Source organism: Asparagus officinalis, chromosome 5, assembly GCF_001876935.1.
Source record: "Asparagus officinalis chromosome 5, Aspof.V1, whole genome shotgun sequence".
Lineage (NCBI taxonomy): Eukaryota > Viridiplantae > Streptophyta > Magnoliopsida > Asparagales > Asparagaceae > Asparagus > Asparagus officinalis.
In genome coordinates this window covers 103,925,882-103,945,684 of record NC_033798.1, presented here as the reverse complement: position 1 = coordinate 103,945,684, position 19,803 = coordinate 103,925,882, and the positions used below count along the sequence as shown (strand labels likewise).

Genomic DNA, 19,803 nt, shown 5'->3' with positions numbered 1-19,803 from the left:
TTCGGTAAGGGTAAGCAAGTAGTCGAGGAGGAAGAGGCGGTCCTCCCCACCGATGAAGATGAAACCTCCGAAGAAGATGTAGCCGGAGTTGGAGGCACAGGAGTTGGAGGCACAGAAGAAGAACTTGAGACAGGTCTGCCAGCCTCTTTCTTCTCAGGATGGTTTATGAGTCCGGCTATCGCTCGTTGAACTCGCCAATCTGATTTACCTAAGTCTTCAACGGCTCCAAAGAAGCCGAGGCAGAAGATCCTATTTACTTATCCTAACAAAATGACGATTGACCTTCCAGGTGGAGCTGAAGAAGATGAAGAAGAAGAAGAAGAAGAACCCAACCTCCTCCATCGGATGAGATCCCGATCTTCATCTCAGGTTCCCCCAAGGGTCGAGTTGTGCATCAAGTTTAGATAGGAAATACCCGTTGCTTTTGAGGAGGCTCGACCTGTGAAGCGAAAGAAGGTGGTGCGCAAGCCACGTACCGAGTTACCGGCTTTTGAGGGGGAACCGCTCAGTGATATTCCAGAATAAGGTAACATCTCACCTTGTCATTTTCCACACTTCGGGCAAGCAATTTGCTGAATATGTATATTTCATTATCGATCCGCTGGGAGTCTTGAAGAGGGTGAGCTTCCATACGATCCTCCTTCTCCCGGTTTTACCCATTCTGAGAGGTCAGGCTTCACGCAACAGATGTGTGAGACCATGGGTGAAGAGGCTCGTGACCCTAAAGTTAGTGTCACGCCCCGCTTCCCAAAATACACGGGAACCGGAACGCGAACAAGCCCGCGACGTATTAGATTGAGAAGAAATATACACTATCTTTTTTTTTCTTTTTTCTTTTCTTCTCAATCCAATACGCTAAGCGTCTAGAAATAAATACAATGCGAAGTCACAGGTTCCCGATCACAATCAACAAGAATATAATGACAATCCAGAATAAGAAATAAACATATCATCCATGATAAATCATCCCAGACATAAAAAATATGGGTTAAACATACCCTTATTACAAAAATGATCCAACTAGAAAATAAGAAATACATAGTCCATAATGAAAGTACTGTTAAAATACTAAATCCATCATCAACTAGAGAAAGGTACGGTAAAAAGGTTTTAATGTTCATCAGCTACTACAGAGGAAAACTACTGGCTTCAGCTTATTCTTCTACTCCACCTGTAAGGCGCTCCTACTGAGAATCCTCAGGCTCCTGCACGATTCCGAACTGAGGCTGTCAATCTCCTAAATCTGACGTACACCCAGAAAATAGGAGTACGTCAGCGTGTATAACACACGGCAAGATCCCCCAAGGCAGAAACAAATACAATAACAGTATTTATAATATATGTGTGGTCAATGCGATAACAAAAATAGAAATAGAACATGTGATGATAGTAATAACGATAGAGGCATACAACTGGGATACTAATAATCAAAAGAATCCAAAAATCAACCAAGTAACAAGATCATGCATGTAGCGATCAGAAACCATCCAAGCAACAATGTTATACAATAGATGGAATTAATATTTAAAAATCTACAACTCGAGACGTAGTACGTCGAGCGAAATAATCCAAACAAGGAAACCCTCATGTATATACCATATGTCTCGAATTGTAAATAAATAAATATTAACCCCGATCTATGTATGGAAAGAAATACAACTGATCTACGTCTCACAAGAATCATACTTAGCCAAGAATCTAAGTCATGTAACTAGTCATCCTACAACAGGTCACTGGCTCATATTATCGGATAACTGATAGATCACAATCACAAATAGCTCAACTCCTCAGACCCACCCCGGTGACTACACAAACTTCACTGGCGCGAGCCTGGAAATAATCAACAATCACATATCACAACTCCTCGGACCCACCCCGGTGACTACACAAACTTCCCCAGCGCGAGCCCAGAATACACAAACATCTCAACTCATCAGACCCACCCCGGTGACTACACAAACTTCACCGGCGCGAGCCCGGAATACAACCACAATCACAAATATCTCAACACCTCAGACCCACCCCAGTGACTACACAAACTTCACCTGCGCGAGCCTGGAAAGTACATCAACCATCACAACCGCTCACATGGACCAAGACTTCTCACCCTAATTCTCGTAATTCTAAGTCAACTACACACGAGATTCTAGATCCTAACTGTGTCATACAGGTCATTATAGTCATGTACTTCTCATGATTCTTAACATGGAATAATAAATGTAATTACGCTAAGTGTCAAAGTCATAAAGTGTGAACATGTGTCGTGATCACATGCAAGAAACATACGAGAGTAAAGCTACTATTAACAATGCAAGATGGAACTACCATTAACAGATGTTTTGCACACGAAAATCGAAATCTCAGTTATTAATTCCAAGAATAATTTTCTTTAAAATTATCTCTCATTATAAAAATTCTAAAATAATCTTTTTAAAATATATTTTATTATTATTTATGAACAGTAATACATTTACTTTTATAAATGATTTCTATGATATTTTATAAAATAAACTAAAATACTCTTTTTCTCAAAATAAAATTCCTTTAATCATAACAATTATTCAAAATACTTTTTACTCAAAATAACTTATTTTCACTAAATACGTTCCTTTAAAAAAATTATTTTCAACATTATAATAAATACTAAAAATACATTCTTGCTTCCAAACAGCCAGACATTAATCATAAATCAATTCAGCCAGACATTAATCATAAATCAATTCTGACCTATCCAATCATCACGAATAATTTTGTACTATAGAATATTCACCGAAAATGTAACCGTTAACTGCACATATGATATTAAATTAGCACGGACTAAACTATACATATACAAAATAATTCATACGGTAAAAATAAATTAAAACAAGATAATGGCAAGAGGGATCTTGCCTACGACGAGAATCGATGACAGCGGCCGGAGGCGCGGTGTTGTGGCGGGCATCAGGATCTAAGGCCGAGAACTGGACGGACGGCGAGGTTCAGCGGGACGAGCGGTATAAGCGACGGCTCGTTGCGGTGGTCGAACAGGAAAGAGAGGCGAGGGGGAGAATCTGGCCGCGAAGTGGGCTCGCCGAGCCGCGTGCAGCTGGTGGTTCGACGAGGCAGGAGGACGGCGCAGCGGTGCTTTGATCTGGACACTGACAGGGGCGACGGTGTCTGGTCGGTGAGCTGCGGCTTTGGGCAGAGGCACTAGGTAGGGGAGGCTTGGAGCTTGGATCAGGAAACTAGAGGGCACGAGTCGTAAGCGGAGAGCTGAGAGCGTCGGTTGCAGTCGGAGAGGGGGGTAGCGCGGGTGGAGTCTGGGGTCTGGCAATTGACTGGGTGAATGATGGCGGAGTGGCGGAGGAAGGGGCCTTGAGGCTGGTCGGCGACTAGAAGAGAGGAAGAGTGGAGGAGAGCTGTTTCGGAGGCGACCGAGTGGCAGGAGCGGGGCGGCGGCTGGGACGAAGGCTGGCCTGTACGTCGGCGAACGCGGCGGCAGACGAGAGCGATACTTGGGGCAGAGCTGTGGCTACAAGGCGGCGGTGGTGCCGGTTCTGAGCTTGCGTGGGTGGTTGGTCGGAGCTCGGAAGAGAAAGAAAATGAAGAGGGAAAGGAGAGGAGAACGAGAGAGAGATGGGGAGTTGGGGTCTGGGGTGGGTTTCTTTGAAGAGGAGAGAGATAGTAAATTATTGGAGAGAGAAAGAGTTATGGGATAGTGGTGCGGAAATCAAGGAAGAAAATAAGGAAGTGGGGGTGAATAACGTGATTATGGGGAAAATATTATGGAATTTTGAAAAAGATTGGACGGAGAAAATGATGTAGGTGATTTATGGGGAGAGGAATATTATGGGATTTGAAAAAAGATTGGAAAGAGATTTGATTACTGAAGAGATATTTGAGAGAGATAATATGGTTATGAAGATCATTAATAATAACACCCCCTAAGCTCAGGTTTGCATTAATAATAACAAGATCATTAATAATATCAATGACCAAATAACAACCTAAAAATATTCACCGCAACTATCAAATTTATAATTAACAAAACCATTAAAATAAATATAAACTAGATTTTTAAATCATAGTATATTCTAGAAAACCAAAAAAATATAAATACTCTTTTTTAAATAATAATTTATTATTTAAAATACCAGAAAAATTATTTAACTAGTATCATAATTCATGGTCCTTACAGTTGGAGGGGATGTCGAGGTTCGATTCGACTCACCCACTAACACCACTACAAGAACTTCAAGTCCAGGTATATCTAAAACAGATAATGCCTCATTCAAGTGGCAGTTAAGAGAGTTGAGTAATTCAGTTGAGTAATTCAGAATCTGTGCCCCTATTAATCGCTTCTGCGCTTCATTCTCTTTTAGAAAAATCGAAGGGAGCGAGTATGAGCGTCGGGGCCGCGGAACCTGTTGCAGCTGATGAAGGTAAATCTGATTCTCACTTATCGTGAAGTCCACTTTCCTTCTTTGTACTTAATACTCAGGTTTTCTGTAGACGTCGCGATGGAAGAGCCCATCATGGAGGAGGCCCTTCATGATATTAATATCAGGGATTTTGACGAGCATTCCCTTGATCAAGTGACGGGTTTCACTAAAGATGATCATGAATTGCTTGTCGATATATTATCGGAGCAAGCTCGTCGTGAAGCTGCAGGACCAACCACTGAGGTTGGTTCATCTGTAGGTATGAATTTTATTCTGATGTCACTGCTATTCATTTGTTAGCTCTTTCTTAACCACATGGGAGTTTTGATTGTAGGACCAACCACTGGAGCTGATACGGCTATAATTGTCGGGTTTTTGGACCAGCCCGTGGGTTTTAGTTTCTTGATGTTAGAAGGGGTCGTTATTGAAGCTCAATCATCTGCTCTTCAGCCTCAAGTCACCATTCCCTTGGATCCAATGGCTACGTAGTCACGAGGCTAACCGAAGAAGCTGGTATACCCACAACTATTATATCCGCAACAATTCTAACTATTCGTGAGGTTGGGTCAGCGGGACCAAGCGTAGAGCGCCAAGCTGAAGGATCTTATGCCAGCGTCAGTAAGCTCTATCCCGTGATTTGCCTTGAGATTTTGAACATTGATCTTGCTCTTTGGAATACTGATTTCCCCCTCTTTTCCTGTAGAGCTTTCGTCATCTCTGTACAAGTTAAATTATGGCATTGATATTAGATAATGATCCAGATAGGACTATATTTTGGTTGGAACTCCGCAATTTTACTTTCTTCATGGGCACAATGATTGACAAGAACCTTTACCAAGGATTTTCCTTCGACCTATTTAGGCGATCTCTCGATTGCAAGTGAAGGTAATCAGAGACGAAGGATATTCGAACTTGGTAGAACCCATTGCCGCGGACTTGGTCATGATGGAGCATGTGTTTCAAAGGTTGCAGGAGCTTCAGGTTGCAGGTGTCTCCTCATATGCAACTGCTCGGATGGAGTCCCGGTTGAAAGCATGGCGTGACACACGGGCATCTACTGACCTTGTGCTTCAAGCACAACGGAATCGCGTAAAACAAATGGAGTCAGTCTTTGCTAGCAAGCTAGAAATCCACTGGGATTTGCACTCTTCTCTTGAGTTGGGTCATGCAAAGATAGCCTAACTTAAACAAGAGCTTAAGGTGGCCGAGGAGGCTCAGGCTATCCTGGAACTAGAGATGGTTGGTGCGTAACGGGCTCGAGCTCAGGTGCTTGGAAAACTAGAGCTCTCGAGAGAGAAGTTAGCCAAGATGGAGGAAGAGGCTGCGTAGACCGTGACTGCCACTGAGGACTCCGTCAAAGCTAACTTACAGATTAAACTTGAGCGTGCGTATGCAGAAAAACTCTCTAGATTAGTACAAAAAATTTGTAGTCGCAAGCTCCCTCTCGATTGATAATACCTTCTCTTGTATCTCCTTTTGATTCAACTTTATTAATAAAAATAAAGTCTTCTGTTTAGTGCATTTTTTATTGTTATACTTTCTTATTCCGTTTGGAATAAATAATCACAATACTCATAGGATTTTTGGCAATATCAGATGAGTACAAGACGGTTATTTTGTTAGACTCCTTACCCGATGAGAAGTATGATACCTTCGTGCTCACTTTATTGAACGGTAGATCTTCCATCATCTATAGTGAAGTGACTAACACGTTGACAAATTTCAACTTGAGGAGGAAGAATAAAGAGTCTTCCAAAGATAGTACTTTAGGAGAGGCCTTGTCAACAAGAGGAATGAGTCCATATCTAAGAGGTGGTAATCAAGACAGGTGAAAGTTTAGAGGCCACTACCAGATTTCAAAGAACCAGTGTGCCTTTTGTAGAGAACAAGGATATTGAAAGAGAGATTGCCCGAAGCTCAAAGAGAAGGAGAATAGCAAGAAGAAGGGGGCCGAAGGCCAGCGAGGTGAATGTCGCTAAAAGTGGTGATGATTCATGCTTTTCTCTATTGATTACTCCAGAGGTTAACTATACGGATGCATCGGATTGGATGCTAGATTCTGACACTACTTATCATGTGACTTTTTCCATCCAAGCTTAGAAGTATCTCGGAAGTAGCTAAAATCTACATTAATTTAGAAATAAAATTAGCTTTTCTATTACATGCATGAGTAGTCTTTCGCTCTAGAAAAGATCTAAAAAAAACTCTCTCTCTCTCTCCTCTTCGAAAATTTTGTGAAACAATTGACAAAAGGAAGGAAGAGGAAGAAGTATTACTCGCACTACTTCCAAATTTTGGTACGTTCTATTGGATTTACCAGTTTAGACAAGGTACCACTCACCCATTAAATTTACTACAGCTCCAGTCAAGAAGATGAAATTGAAATTATAAATCGTCTTCCTACAAATCATAACTACAATCATGCAAGCTTATAATCTGGACAAACCAAATGCAATATTTCTAGGTCAACAAATAGTGTTTGTTTCGCTACAGGCCGGTTCATCATTCAATTAAGTTCGAGGATATCGTAGAAATTTGACTTAGGTTGGTGGTAAGCATGCCAAAGCTGGAATTTCAAATTACACACGTGCGGCGTTCAACAAAACAAATCTTTCAATAAGCATCTTTGGTAGATATCGGTCATCAAGGGACCCGAACTTCACCAAACATCAGCCACATTTTAAATTGTGATTGTACTTCAACTGGCCAAGTTTCTATAGAGAGTAGAGACTAAATATTCATGCTCTGCTAACTTTACTGAGTAACTAAATTAGGCATAGTCACAAGCGACATGCTCAAAAATAACTTGAAGATTTAATCCAATTCAAAACTTTATTCAAGGTCTATTTTGACGAAAATAGATATCTATATTCATTTGGATATGGATAATTTAAATTATTCGATAGATTCAAATGGGCACGTATTCAAGCATCTCAGTTTACGCATATGAAAAGCATTCAATCAAAGTCAATCAAGTTTTATAATGAAGTTTATTTAGACTAAAGGATCCCAAAAAAATTAAGCCAGCCTTGCTCTGCAGCACTTTATCGTGCGTGACGCCTCAAATACTGATTACATTTCTGGCTTGGCTTCAAGCAGTTGAGTGATCATTTTGGGAGGTTATGTTTTCCTTTTCCTTGATGTCTGATGTAGAACGCACTATGGATATATTCATGGAAAAGTTGAGCCGTCAGAAGTCCGAACGCGGACCCGGCAAAAAAAATGGACCCGGCAAAAAAAAAATTTAACTTGCAACGAAGAACGGATTATATCTCCCAAACCGTATATTAAAATTGGAAAAATTATATATGAAAATCGCATATTTTTTCAAGATAGAGTCGACCAAACCCACCAATATTCGGTTTGCCGTCGTCTGTTTCCTAAAATTCCCTTCAAATTGAGAGATAATAGAGTTTTTTTTTAGTTTTTTACTATTTTAAGTAATGTTTTAGGAGTTTGTTTTGGTTAAAAAATAAATCCGGTTTGATTCTAAATTTGACCGATTTGTTTCTCCAATTACAGGGAGCCTTTTAAGGAGAGCTTTGTTATTTTTATTTTTAGTAAAGTTCGGGTTCTAATAGGAGTCTTGTTTATTTTTTACTTAAACAGAGGATTGTAAGTCGAGGAGGCATGACTTTTCATCACTAAAGTTTTCTCTTTATTATATTTTCTTTGTGGATTCAAAGATTATTCTTTGTGGATTCAGAGAACGGCTCTTTAAGATTCTGAGGTTTATTACATCCGCGTTGCGTTAATGTCATATCAAAAACAAATTAATGAAAAAAGTAAAGAAAAAATAAACAATTAAACATTCATGTGCGCATAAAAAAACAAAGAAGCAACAAATTTATCAAGAAGGTAAAAAATATCACAACTCTCTAAACAACTAGATATGTAATCTCGACTGCTCGTTGTATTTGCTAAATGTTCGGTTGTTTAGATAACATGAAATGTAGAAGCTAGTTAATGGACAATCATATATAAAAGAAAAGATATATCTATTCTTTATACAATTAAATGAATATATCACTGTATATCATATCATACTCTTTTTAAAACTAAAACCCTTAGCACTTTTGATTATTATATTGTTATCTTATTGTAATTAATATATTTAATTAGAATTATAATATGAATTTTGTGCTATTTACAGGAGATCGAATTATGAAATATAAAATTCTAAACTAATCTTATTCATAGATGAACTACGTATTCATAGTTTATTTGAAAGTATAATCTTTAGTTAAATTCACTTTCATCAAACAAGCTTCTATCCTATCGCATTGACTTACATTACGCATGCCTGTTATGTATGCAGACTTCCTGCATACACCCCTATCTGGAAAGGAATTCAATTAGATAAATAACTAACTATAAATAATTTTCATCTAAGCCCTCTAGATTTTTATTTTATAAGTTAAAAATTAATCTATCTACTTTGCTATAATATCATTTCCGCTCTTGTTAGACCATAATTACTAATAAAAGAGAATAAACTTTTGTTGATGTCAGCTATCAAAGACGGGTCTATTTGTGGATTAAAGGACGGGTCTATTTGTGGATTAAAGTAGAGTTAGGGTCCTCATACTCCCTCAGATGACTGACTCTGTAGATCGTTGTTCTTCCCTGCACACGAAAAACTCGTAAGAGGCCAGAGTTGGGTTCTTCGGTTATTCCTCTGACGATCAAATTAGTGTTTTAGCTTGTATGGGGAGTATATAATAAGTAAGAAAATAAATGCAGAGTTTCAGAGTTACATGAAATGAAGAAGGTACCTCGCATAGTGCCACTTCCTTTTATAGCAAATTAGAAGGGCAAAGAGGTAACTGTGGTCAAGTCTAGGAAGGCACCTGACTCGGCAGACTACTGACAAGTGTCAGCCGCTAGCAAAGATGGTCCTCCAGGTGGCTAGTGCCAAGCGATAACAGTTATTTTGTGCTGACGGAGCCTGACGAGTCATGAAGACTATGAGGGTTAGAGAAATAATGATTTTTGACCATGTATTTAATATGATGGTGACTCGCTATTAGCGGGGGGTTCGAAGAAGACCGCCTTTCGACTCGGTTTGGCGAGAAGGGACGACCCATTGTGAGAAGGGTGAGAAGTACCGCCACTCCATTTGTCTGGTAGACGGCCGATTAACACCGCATTTTTACTCTGCTATGCGAGTTGCCGCCTGAAACAGTAGGCCCAGTACAAGTGCTTATAGGATCAATCTGGCGGATAGGCCGACAAGTACCACCTCTCCAGCCGACCTCGAGAGTTGTCGGCTAAGATAGTTGGCCGAGTGTGGAGGCTTATGAAGTCAGTCACAGTAGCGATTCGAGTCATCTAGGCTCTGATCATGTTTGATCTAGCGTGGAGTGGGACGCGTGTCTACAACTCAAAAAAGATTAATACTTAGTTATTTGTAGGCTACAACAGTGGCCCCATTTCACTTGAACTTGGCTGGCCAAGTACAGGTGAAAGTTGGATGAAAAGTTGAATTTTTACCTTCTTGATTTTTGTATCTTTCTTCCTTGCATTTGGTTCATGCTTTATTTGAGTCCATGTTCGTTATAGAGTTGAGGCGACTTAGACGTGTGTGGGGAGTAGTGTTACTCGCCTCGTGCCTTAGATTTATTCACAATTACATAAGGTCTTGGGGTATATGCATTGGGCTTAGGAAGATGCTAAGGTCTTGCTGCAAACATTTTAGGCATAAATATTTGTCTTTATTAATTTAAACCACGTACCTTTGAGTATCCATCGGTATTTTGGGTTGAGACGACTCGGATTCGTGCCTTGGATTTACTCGCAATGACACCAATGTCTTAGGGTACATGCCTTGGGCTTAGGAAGATGCCAAGGTTTTTTAGTTGATATAGGCTGAGTCGATATGCCTTGGTTTTACATTGAGTAGGCACCAAAGTCTTGGTGTTTGTTGTTCAGTACGTTCTAAGCTATAAACACTATTCGATAGAAGTATTTTTTTATTAATTTGAACCGTGTACCTTTGAGTATTAGTCAGTCCTTCGGGTCGAGATGACTTAGCCTTGGGTGGGATGAGTAGTATGACTCGGCCTCGTGCCTTGGGTTTATTCACGATGACACCAAGGTCTTGGGGTACATGCCTTGGGCTTAGGAAGATGCCAATGCCTTTTTTGTCGATGTAGATTGAGTTGATCTGCCTTGGTTTTACCCTGAAAAGGTACCAAGATCTTTTATTGATAACGTGCCTTGGTCTTACCCTGAACATGTGTCAAGATCTTTTGAGTCAAAGCTGACCGAGTTGATGATGATCGATCAATGAAAGCTACACATAGATATATAGCAGGGGAAAATATCTTGTTTGAAGATAAAACCATCAATTTTATTACCTTGGGGAGACTTATATGCATTGGTCTTGCTCATGAAAATGATGTCAATGTCTTTCATTTTTATCGCTGAATTGATGAAGATCGAGTGGCTTAGACTGCATATATGTTAGTACACAAAACAAAAATATCTATTATTTATGGGTCTTAAATTTTGGAGAGCTATCCTCTGAAATTTTTTACGTTTTATGACAAACCTTTCGGTTCTTTAGCCGTACTCTTCATTTAATCATGAGCGGAAGTTCTTGACAGCCTAGGCTGCAAGGGACGCCTGCCTCAGCTTGGCAAAAAGAGAAAGGAAAAGTTGGCCTGGCAAGAAGGGATGACTTGGATTTGTGTCTTGGATTTACTTGTAATGACACTAAGGTCTTAGGGTACGTGTCTTGGGCTTAGGAAAATGCCAAGGTATTTTTACTAATGTAGGCCGGCTTCTTCCTCTGATCCTTCCTGTCGGCTCTATTTTGGTATGGGGTCGGTTATGGAGGGACCCTTTGCTGCTTCCTCTCTTGGAGAGGATCGACCCTGCCACGAACTCGGCCATAGGTAATGTCATTGCTACTGTTGTTGCTCCTTTAGCTACCCTCACCTTCTTCTTGTAGGCTCAAGCGTCTTCCACATCCATGTACGCATGGGCCTTAGCCATTAGTTGTTCATAGCTAGTGACTCGTTTATTAATGTGTGTGTCAACTAGTTTATTGCTCTTTAAGCCGGCCACCATGGTATACATCGCGACCGCGCAACCACAGTCATTGACTTCTAGTCTTTTGACCTGAAACCTTTTGAAGTAACTCTTGAAGCTTTCTCCGGATTTCTATTTCATCTGGAACAAGACATGGGGAGGCATCTTTGACTTGTTATTGACGAGGAAGAGGTATACAAACTTCTAGCTGAGCTACTCAAAGCTATTGATGGATTTCTTGTACAAGGAGTTCCACCATAGCTTGCCGTTTTCTAACAAAGTAATAAGAAAATACCTACATATGATCAGCTCCGACGCCTATAGCATGGTCATCATATCATGATGATACTGAGCATGCTCAACTAGATCTCCTTCACCTTGGTATTTCTTCATGTAACACATTTTGAATTTGTCACCATTATCATTCATGATGCTGTCAGCGAGGGGAGTGTTCTCCCCTATGGCCCCAGCGATTTGCTAAAAGGTCTGGTTATAGCCGAAAGCAAGACTAGAAGTTGAGGGTCCTAGAGTGGTACGACGAAGCCAGGGGCCGCGTGATGCCACCCCTGTGGAGGCTCTCGGCCGACATGGCCGCGTGATGCCACCCCAATTGCTTCCATGTACTACTGATGTTTCCAAGGAGGGCCGCAAAATGAGTTTACTGGCGTGGTAGGGGAGAGACGTACTCAGCATAGTCTTCTTACTGTCCGGCTTAGCCTACATACCTAGGATGTTGGAGAACGAATGGCTGACCCACCGGTGGTGAAGGAATGAATGATGATGAGGGTTATTGGGGAGGAAGAATTCAGCTAAGGAGTTCATTGGTGAACGCAGGAAACTATTGCTAGAAAGTTTGAGAGATCCTCTATGCGGACTCTTCCAACTAGGCCTGAGTAACATAGCCCGTAAGGGATTCTTCAGAGAATGGGTCGAAAGTTCGACCAGGACGCTCAAAACTAGACATCTTATACGAAGAAGAATGACAGGTCCAGGTCCCATGATAGGCACCAAACCGTTGATGCCAGCTACTATACTCCCTCAGATGACTAGCTCTGTAGGTCAATGTTCTTCCCTGAATACGAAAAACTCGTAAGAGATCGAAGTTGGATTCTCTGGTTGTTCTTCGGATGATCAAGTTAATGTTTGAGCTTGTGTGAGGAGTATATAAAAAGTAAGGAAATAAATGTAGAGTTTCAGAGTTACATGAAACTAAAAATGGTACCTCATGCAGTGCCACTTTCTTTTATAGAAGATCGGAAGGGCAAAGAGGTAATTGTGGTCGAGTCTATGTAGGCAGCTGACTCGGCAAACAGCTGACAGGTGTTGGCCGCTAGTGAAGATGGTCTTCCAGGTGGGTAGTTCCAAGCGACAGCAATTGTTTGGTGCTAACGGAGCTTGACGAGTCATGAAGACTATGCGGGCTAGAGAAATGATTATTTTTTACCATGCGTTTAATGTGATGGTGAATGCTTGTTGGTGCGGGGTTCGAGGAAGACCGCCTTTCGACTCGGCCTAACAAGAAGGGACAACTCCTTGCGAGAAGGGCGAGAAGTACTGTCACTCTAGTCGTCTGGTGGAGGGCCAATTAACACCGCCTTTTTACTCGTCTACGCGAGTTGCCGGTTGAAACAGTAGGCCGAGTATGAATGCTTATAGGATCGATCTGGCGAATAGGCTGACAAATACCGCCTCTAGTTCTAGTTAGCCTCGAGAGTTATCAGCAAAGATAGTGGGCCGAGTGTGGAGGCTTATGGAGTCGGTCGCAGTAGCGGTTCGAGTCGTGTGAGCTCTGATCATGTCTGATCTAGAATAGAGTGGGATGCATGTCTACAACTCAAGAAAGATTAACACTTAGTTATTTGTAGGCTATAATAACTCTCCATCTAACCATCCTAGCTTTTTTATTTATAAAGTAGAAACTAATCAATGTTTAATTATTTGGATACCATGGTGTTTTCCTTATTTCCATGGTGTTTTTGCCAAAAACAAAACACAATGTGTTTGGAAACCATGGTGTTTTTAAGCTAAATCACCATCAAATAAAAAACACAAACACTTATTTCAAAACACATTTTAGGTGTTTTAAGTTTGATGTTTTGGTTTTGAGTTTGAGAATGTGTTAATATAATATCTAACATAATATATTAAATATAATTAATATAGAGTTATTATCAACATGCTTATTATATTATACTATACACTATACTACATTATAGTTAATTTAATATATTAATAATATTTATTAAATAATATCAAAATATAATAAATAAAATATCTTATATAATAATATTAACATATTAAATACCAATATTTAATATGTTAATAATGTATTATATAATAAATAAATAATAATAGAATATAAATAAACTAATAAAAATAATAAAAAAGTTATTGATAATAAATAATAATATAATAATATACTATACAATAGTATAATCACTATAATATTATTAACTTTTTAATAAATAAATTGAAATAAATTAATAATTATAAAATATTATATAATAGTAACATATTTAATAATAACACAACAATATAATAATAATATATTGTATAGTTTATAATATATTAATAACATAATATTAACATTATTAAAAATATTATATTATATGAATAATATTATAATATTATATTATATTAATAATAGTATAATATTATATTAATAATAAAATAATATTATTATAAAAATATTAATATAATATATAACAATAACAAATTCATATACCAAAATAATTAAATATATAATTATTTGAAAATAGTATGTAATAATTATAATATAATAATAAATATAATATAATATAACTCATTAAAGTACAATATAATATTATAATACATTATACAATATTATATTGCATTACATTTAATACTTATAATACTATAATAATGTAAACTAAATATTATAATATTTTATTTATAATATATTTTATTATAATTAATATAGAATATATTAATAATATTTTTAATATTAATGTTATAATGAGTCAAACTAGTGTTGATCAAAAATACTTAACATGATGTTTTGAAATCATTTTAAGGGAAAAACACAACATCATGGTGTTTTTTTATAAAAACACAACAAGAAAAACACAATGGTATCCAAACGAAGCAGGTAATTCAAGTTTTATTTGTTGGGAGTTTTAGTTTTATTTCAACGGATATCCATATTATTTCATATTTTGAAGTAACAACGTCAATATGATTTGCTGAGAAAAGTGTAAAGGTCAAAGGGGTTTTGTGAGAAATCCCATATTTGAGGGAGTTAAATCAAAATTTCAAACTATCAAAACTCCCAAAACTAAAGGGATTTCTTCGAATTAAAATAGTTAAGGGGGTTTTCTGAGCACCATAAAGGGCTCAATGTATCCATTTACTTCTTGGAAGATTTTATTAGCCAAAATAGGTATTTTGGTTATTTCATATTTTGAAGTTTTTTGCCGAGAAAAGTATAAAGGTGAGGATAGATTATTGCAATATATTTTATGGTGAATATAAACTATTTTGCAACCGAATTATAATAAGAAATAAACAAACAAAAAAAAAAACAATCATAACATTGGACCACGTGCTACTACGCACGTACATACCTCCTAGTGTTACCTAAACACGCTTGTATGCTGTCGCTAATCATTAGAAATAATTAATATTTATTAATTAGATGCATGAGATATTCCTGCATTTAGTATCTTTGTAAACAAAAAACTAATTTTAATATTTATTAATTAGATGCATGAGATATTCCTGCATTTAGTATCTTTGTAAACAAAAAACTAATTTTAATATTTATTAATTAGATGCATGAGATATTCCTGCATTTAGTATCTTTGTAAACAAAAAACTAATTTTTTCCCCTTAGAAAGAGATTTCTTATCAATCAAACTAAGTAATTATGTCTTCCTCCAACTTGAGTAATGACATTATAGAGCTGGACTAGAGATTCCACGCCCGGAAAAGTAAAAGTTAATTGCTAGTCTCCGAGTCTTGTTGCTTTCTCCTCACCAACAACCCTCCCTAATTATTTCAAGTAAACATAATACCAAGTCATAAGATCAAATGATTTATTTCTTCAGAATTTTTATTTTTATTTTGTTCCAAATGGGATGCCTTGAACAAGACGTCGTAACAACAGACAAGTACCCGAATCGAATGATCAGCCGTTTTGTATTATATTCTTTTTTTAAGAAAAAGTTGGCCACGTAGTTGACCGAGTCAAAATTACGGCAAAAGAGAACGGAGATTATTATGAAACATTTGGGCTCATTGATTTGCTCATTTGGATATGTTAGGTCTCGAATTGGCCTTTGTGTTTCGATCTGAGATGCAAGTCAAGAAGGGTGCTAAATAAGATTACCTACTATTTTTCAAGATATCAAAAAATATGTAGCGGAATAAAAATAATAATAAGTACAACAATAAACAATATAAAACACAGAAAATAATTATAGGCAGAACACACAATAATTTTATAGTGGTCCAGATAAAAAATCAAACATTCACTCTTTCTTCTTGTGAAGAGGCTTCATCACTCTATGAAAGTTCTCCCGAATCATAAACTCGATTTAGTAGACTTGCAAGACTGAAACCGTAGTTTCTCCCAAACTATTCATATAACCTAAACTCTTCACGCATACATGTCCCTAGCCTTAACTAGTAACAAATTGCTCATTTAACTCTATCCTGAGTATGTCGTAAACCCTCAATTCACCCTAGCTTGAGTGCACCCTAAAAATAAGTTTTATAGAAATAATCAAATATCAAATAAGCACAACTAAAATGGTCTTACAGCTCTTTGATTATGCAAACCATTCTCCTTGATAATAATAGCGAAGCTCTGAGAAGAACGGCGATGATGATAAAGTCAGCACTCCTCGAAAGTTGATGATCAGATGATGAAGAGATGCTTTCCAAGATACCTGCGCAAGATTAGTCATCTATGTTGAATCCCTAACTCTCTCTATCTTTCTCTTTCTTTTTCTTTCTCAACTAGGTTAGGAATCTCTAATTAAAAATGTAAGGAAATAGTCTACATACCTCTAGCAATGAATGTCTCAGATTAAATCTAAAATTAGATCAGAATTCTAAGTTTTGGTGGGCGACCATTGATGGTGGCAATCGATCATCTATGGTAAAGTGATGATCATCGATTGTTGATTTGCTTCATTGATGATTTGAACCTCTCTAGATATTTGAACCATTGGTGGTCAAGATGATCATCGGTGTTTCATATTGGATCATCGATGGTCTGCGTTATGAAATCAGCTGTTGAGCTAATTTTCAACAATGATCGCTCCGTTCTTGTTTCATATCTCTAAAACCTTGTACTGGATTGTCTCAAACACATATTAGGCTAATATGAAGGTTTGTAATTCATCAAAAAAAGCCAATTGTATGGGGACGGTCCTAACACTTTGTTGGTATTTAGTTTATATATTTGGACCCTCATAATTGAGCAATCATTTTAATTTTCATCAAGAACTTTCATTCTAACCCTGCATCTAGAAATTTTATTTAAAACATTTTCAAAAATAAGTTTACCAATGTTGATTTTTATCATGTATTCATCAGTCATTCTGGTTTTATGATGTTCCCTTGTCAATCCTTAGGATTGTTTCTATTTCCTACTAGACCCTTATTCATTTAGGATACAGACTCTCTTCGTTAACAAAAAAATATTGTAGAGAGTCTACCATTATAGTATAACCATTAATTTATTTAATGGATGGTTATAATTTGCTTTTAAGTATGGATTAGAAAATGTATGTAAATTACGGGAGTTCTGTGTATTAGATTTGGAATGAATCATGACCCATTATTAGATAATTAACGGCTTTGAAAAATATAACGGTCTCGTCACTATTTTTTATAGTGAAGAATATCCAAATTTATTTTTTCATAAAAAATCTCCACTTTTCTTAAATTCCTTCCAGGAAATGAAACGTATATATAAATAGAGAAGACGATTTTTAATATTTTGATAATTTCCATTGCATCTTAATAAGAGGAGCTCTAGCGGTAGTCGCGAAAAGCTACTCTTGTTGTCACTCTCTTATAGAGAGACATCTGTCCAAAAATATAATTAATCCTAAAACGAACCCTAAATCTAATGATTAACCCAAAGATTCCTTAGTTTAATTTAGGCGAGTGTCTAAGGACAGTTGTGTCCGGCAGCTGGCCTTAGACTTCTTGTTTTAATTATAGTTTCATAAAATATAGTACAGTCGGCGGACGACGTCCGACGTGGGCATGGGTTGGCCCATCCCACAACACGGCCGAATGGGTGCAGGCCTTGAATGTTGGGTTTCTCCTTTATTTAGGGAAATAATCAGTAAATATCCAAATTACAAAAGCGATTAATGGTATGTTTACCAATAAAATGGTGAAGGGTTGGGCCCGTTAAAGAAGATCTCTAATTTCTTGATGATCTTTCAGCCAGGCCATCTTATTGCGTATGTCTTCTTTGAGATCCTTTGCATTGAAAAGTTTAGAATTTATAACTATAGAAAATTTTAGTCAAATCTATAAAGATAATGTCGTACTCTTTTACATTTGGGTTTTAGGGTCTTCACAATCTTCTTTGTTGGTATGCACTTATGTACTGTTCAAGTATAATCTATAATATCTTGAAAAAAATTTCCCATTCCTCAAAAGTAACAATCCTCTGTGACTTTTCCTTATAATATAATAATTATTTATTCCATCTATTTTAATAAGATTTACTGGTTTATTCAAGGAGGTGCGGGGAGTTCCGGGAAAGAAAAAAGTTTTTTAAATTAAATGGGATAACAAGATTATGCTTTTTCCAATAATTTGGTGGCTCAACAAGCTTTGAACTTTGTGGATGAGTTTTTGAGAGCAACTCAATCATCGATCACTAGTGTGGTGGGTTTCACCTGAAGTCATGAGAAGTGCTAAAGTAGAAGTATCATTTCTGGGATTACAGGGCGGTGGTGAGAGGAAAACTTATATTTTCTGTCTGAGAAAGCACAAGAGTTTGGATCTCCACAATTGTTAGAGGTTATGGCTATTATAAGGGCTTCGGAAGTAGCAAGGAATTTGGAGCTTGAGGCGATCGAATTTCAATCTGATGCTCTTGAGGTAGTGTTGAGCTACAAATGGGTGGAAATTGCACAAAACATAATGGAGATTTTATGAATATGGCTGTCCAATTAGCTCAAACATTTCGATCTTTCTCTTTTTTTTTAGAAAAGGCATGTAGGGTAACCTAATCAGCCAAGTCCTCAACAACATTCTGTCTCAAAAACAAAGGGACAAAAACAGAAAAAAAACAAGATGACAAACAGTCAACCGACTTAGTTAGGGAATGAACAACATCATTACTAGTGCGCCTTACATAAAAAACTTTAGAGCAGCCAGTAATAGTCAAACCAGCGTGAACTCCATCTGCAATAGGAGTCAAGGAAGCAAAAGGAGAAAGAGAGTCCACTAAGGAGACAACTTTTAGAGAGTCAATTTTCACCACTGAAATCCTCCAGTTCATACGCCGAACAAAGCGAATGCCTTCCAGGACAGCCAACAGCTCAGCATGATCTACAAACATAGGACCCCTAATCACCATAGAGTAGCAACCAATCACATGTCCATAGTGATCCCGAATAACACCTCCCAAACCAATAATATCTCCTTCCAGAGGAACAGCTGTATCTGTGTTGAGCTTCAGCAAACCAGGAGCAGGGGGATACCAAGCAGAAGGCCATTTGGAAGGGGTGACAATGTCACTTGAGCTTCAGCAAACCAGGAGCAGGGGGATACCAAGCAGAAGGCCATTTGGAAGGGGTGACAATGTCACGGGAGAGACCTCTAACGGGGGATACCAAGCAGAAGGCCATTTGGAAGGGGTGACAATGTCACGGGAGAGACCTCTAACTCTATCCATTTCCTCCACAAAACAGAGAATCTGAGTCACTAATCCCCCCATATAAATCACATGGTTGTGAAAGCCAAAGCTAGAGAGTCCCAGGCAAACAGAGGTGAGATGGAAAAGGAAATCACCACAAGACGTGCCTCAAAAACCATTAATCACTTCCCAAAGATCTAAGGACTCCCACACTAAACGAGCAAAGGATCAAACAGTGAATATATGAAGGACGGTCTCATAGACAGCAGATCAAAGGCGGAAACTAGGGGCACAGAGATCCCCCTGCGAGATAAACCAGCTGAGGTGGGGAGAGCAACATAGAACAGGCGCCAAAGGAATACTCTAATATTCAATGGGATCTCCGCATACCAGATCAAGGACAATCACTTCACTACCCCAGAATCCAAGGTGAAAGCAGTATCAGGCATAGTGTGGCGAAGAAGTCGGTATCCACTCTTGACTGTGTAGCAC

At 37.9% G+C, this 19,803-nt stretch overlaps 1 protein-coding gene across 1 annotated transcript; it reads right to left on the bottom strand.

The window, feature by feature from the left end:
* LOC109842286 lies at positions 18,679-19,350 on the bottom strand. The gene is made up of 3 exons (XM_020411182.1): positions 19,289-19,350; positions 18,808-19,198; positions 18,679-18,705 (listed from the first exon to the last, which is right to left on the bottom strand). The coding sequence occupies exons 1-3, from the start codon at positions 19,348-19,350 to the stop codon at positions 18,679-18,681; spliced, it is 480 nt and encodes a 159-aa protein (XP_020266771.1).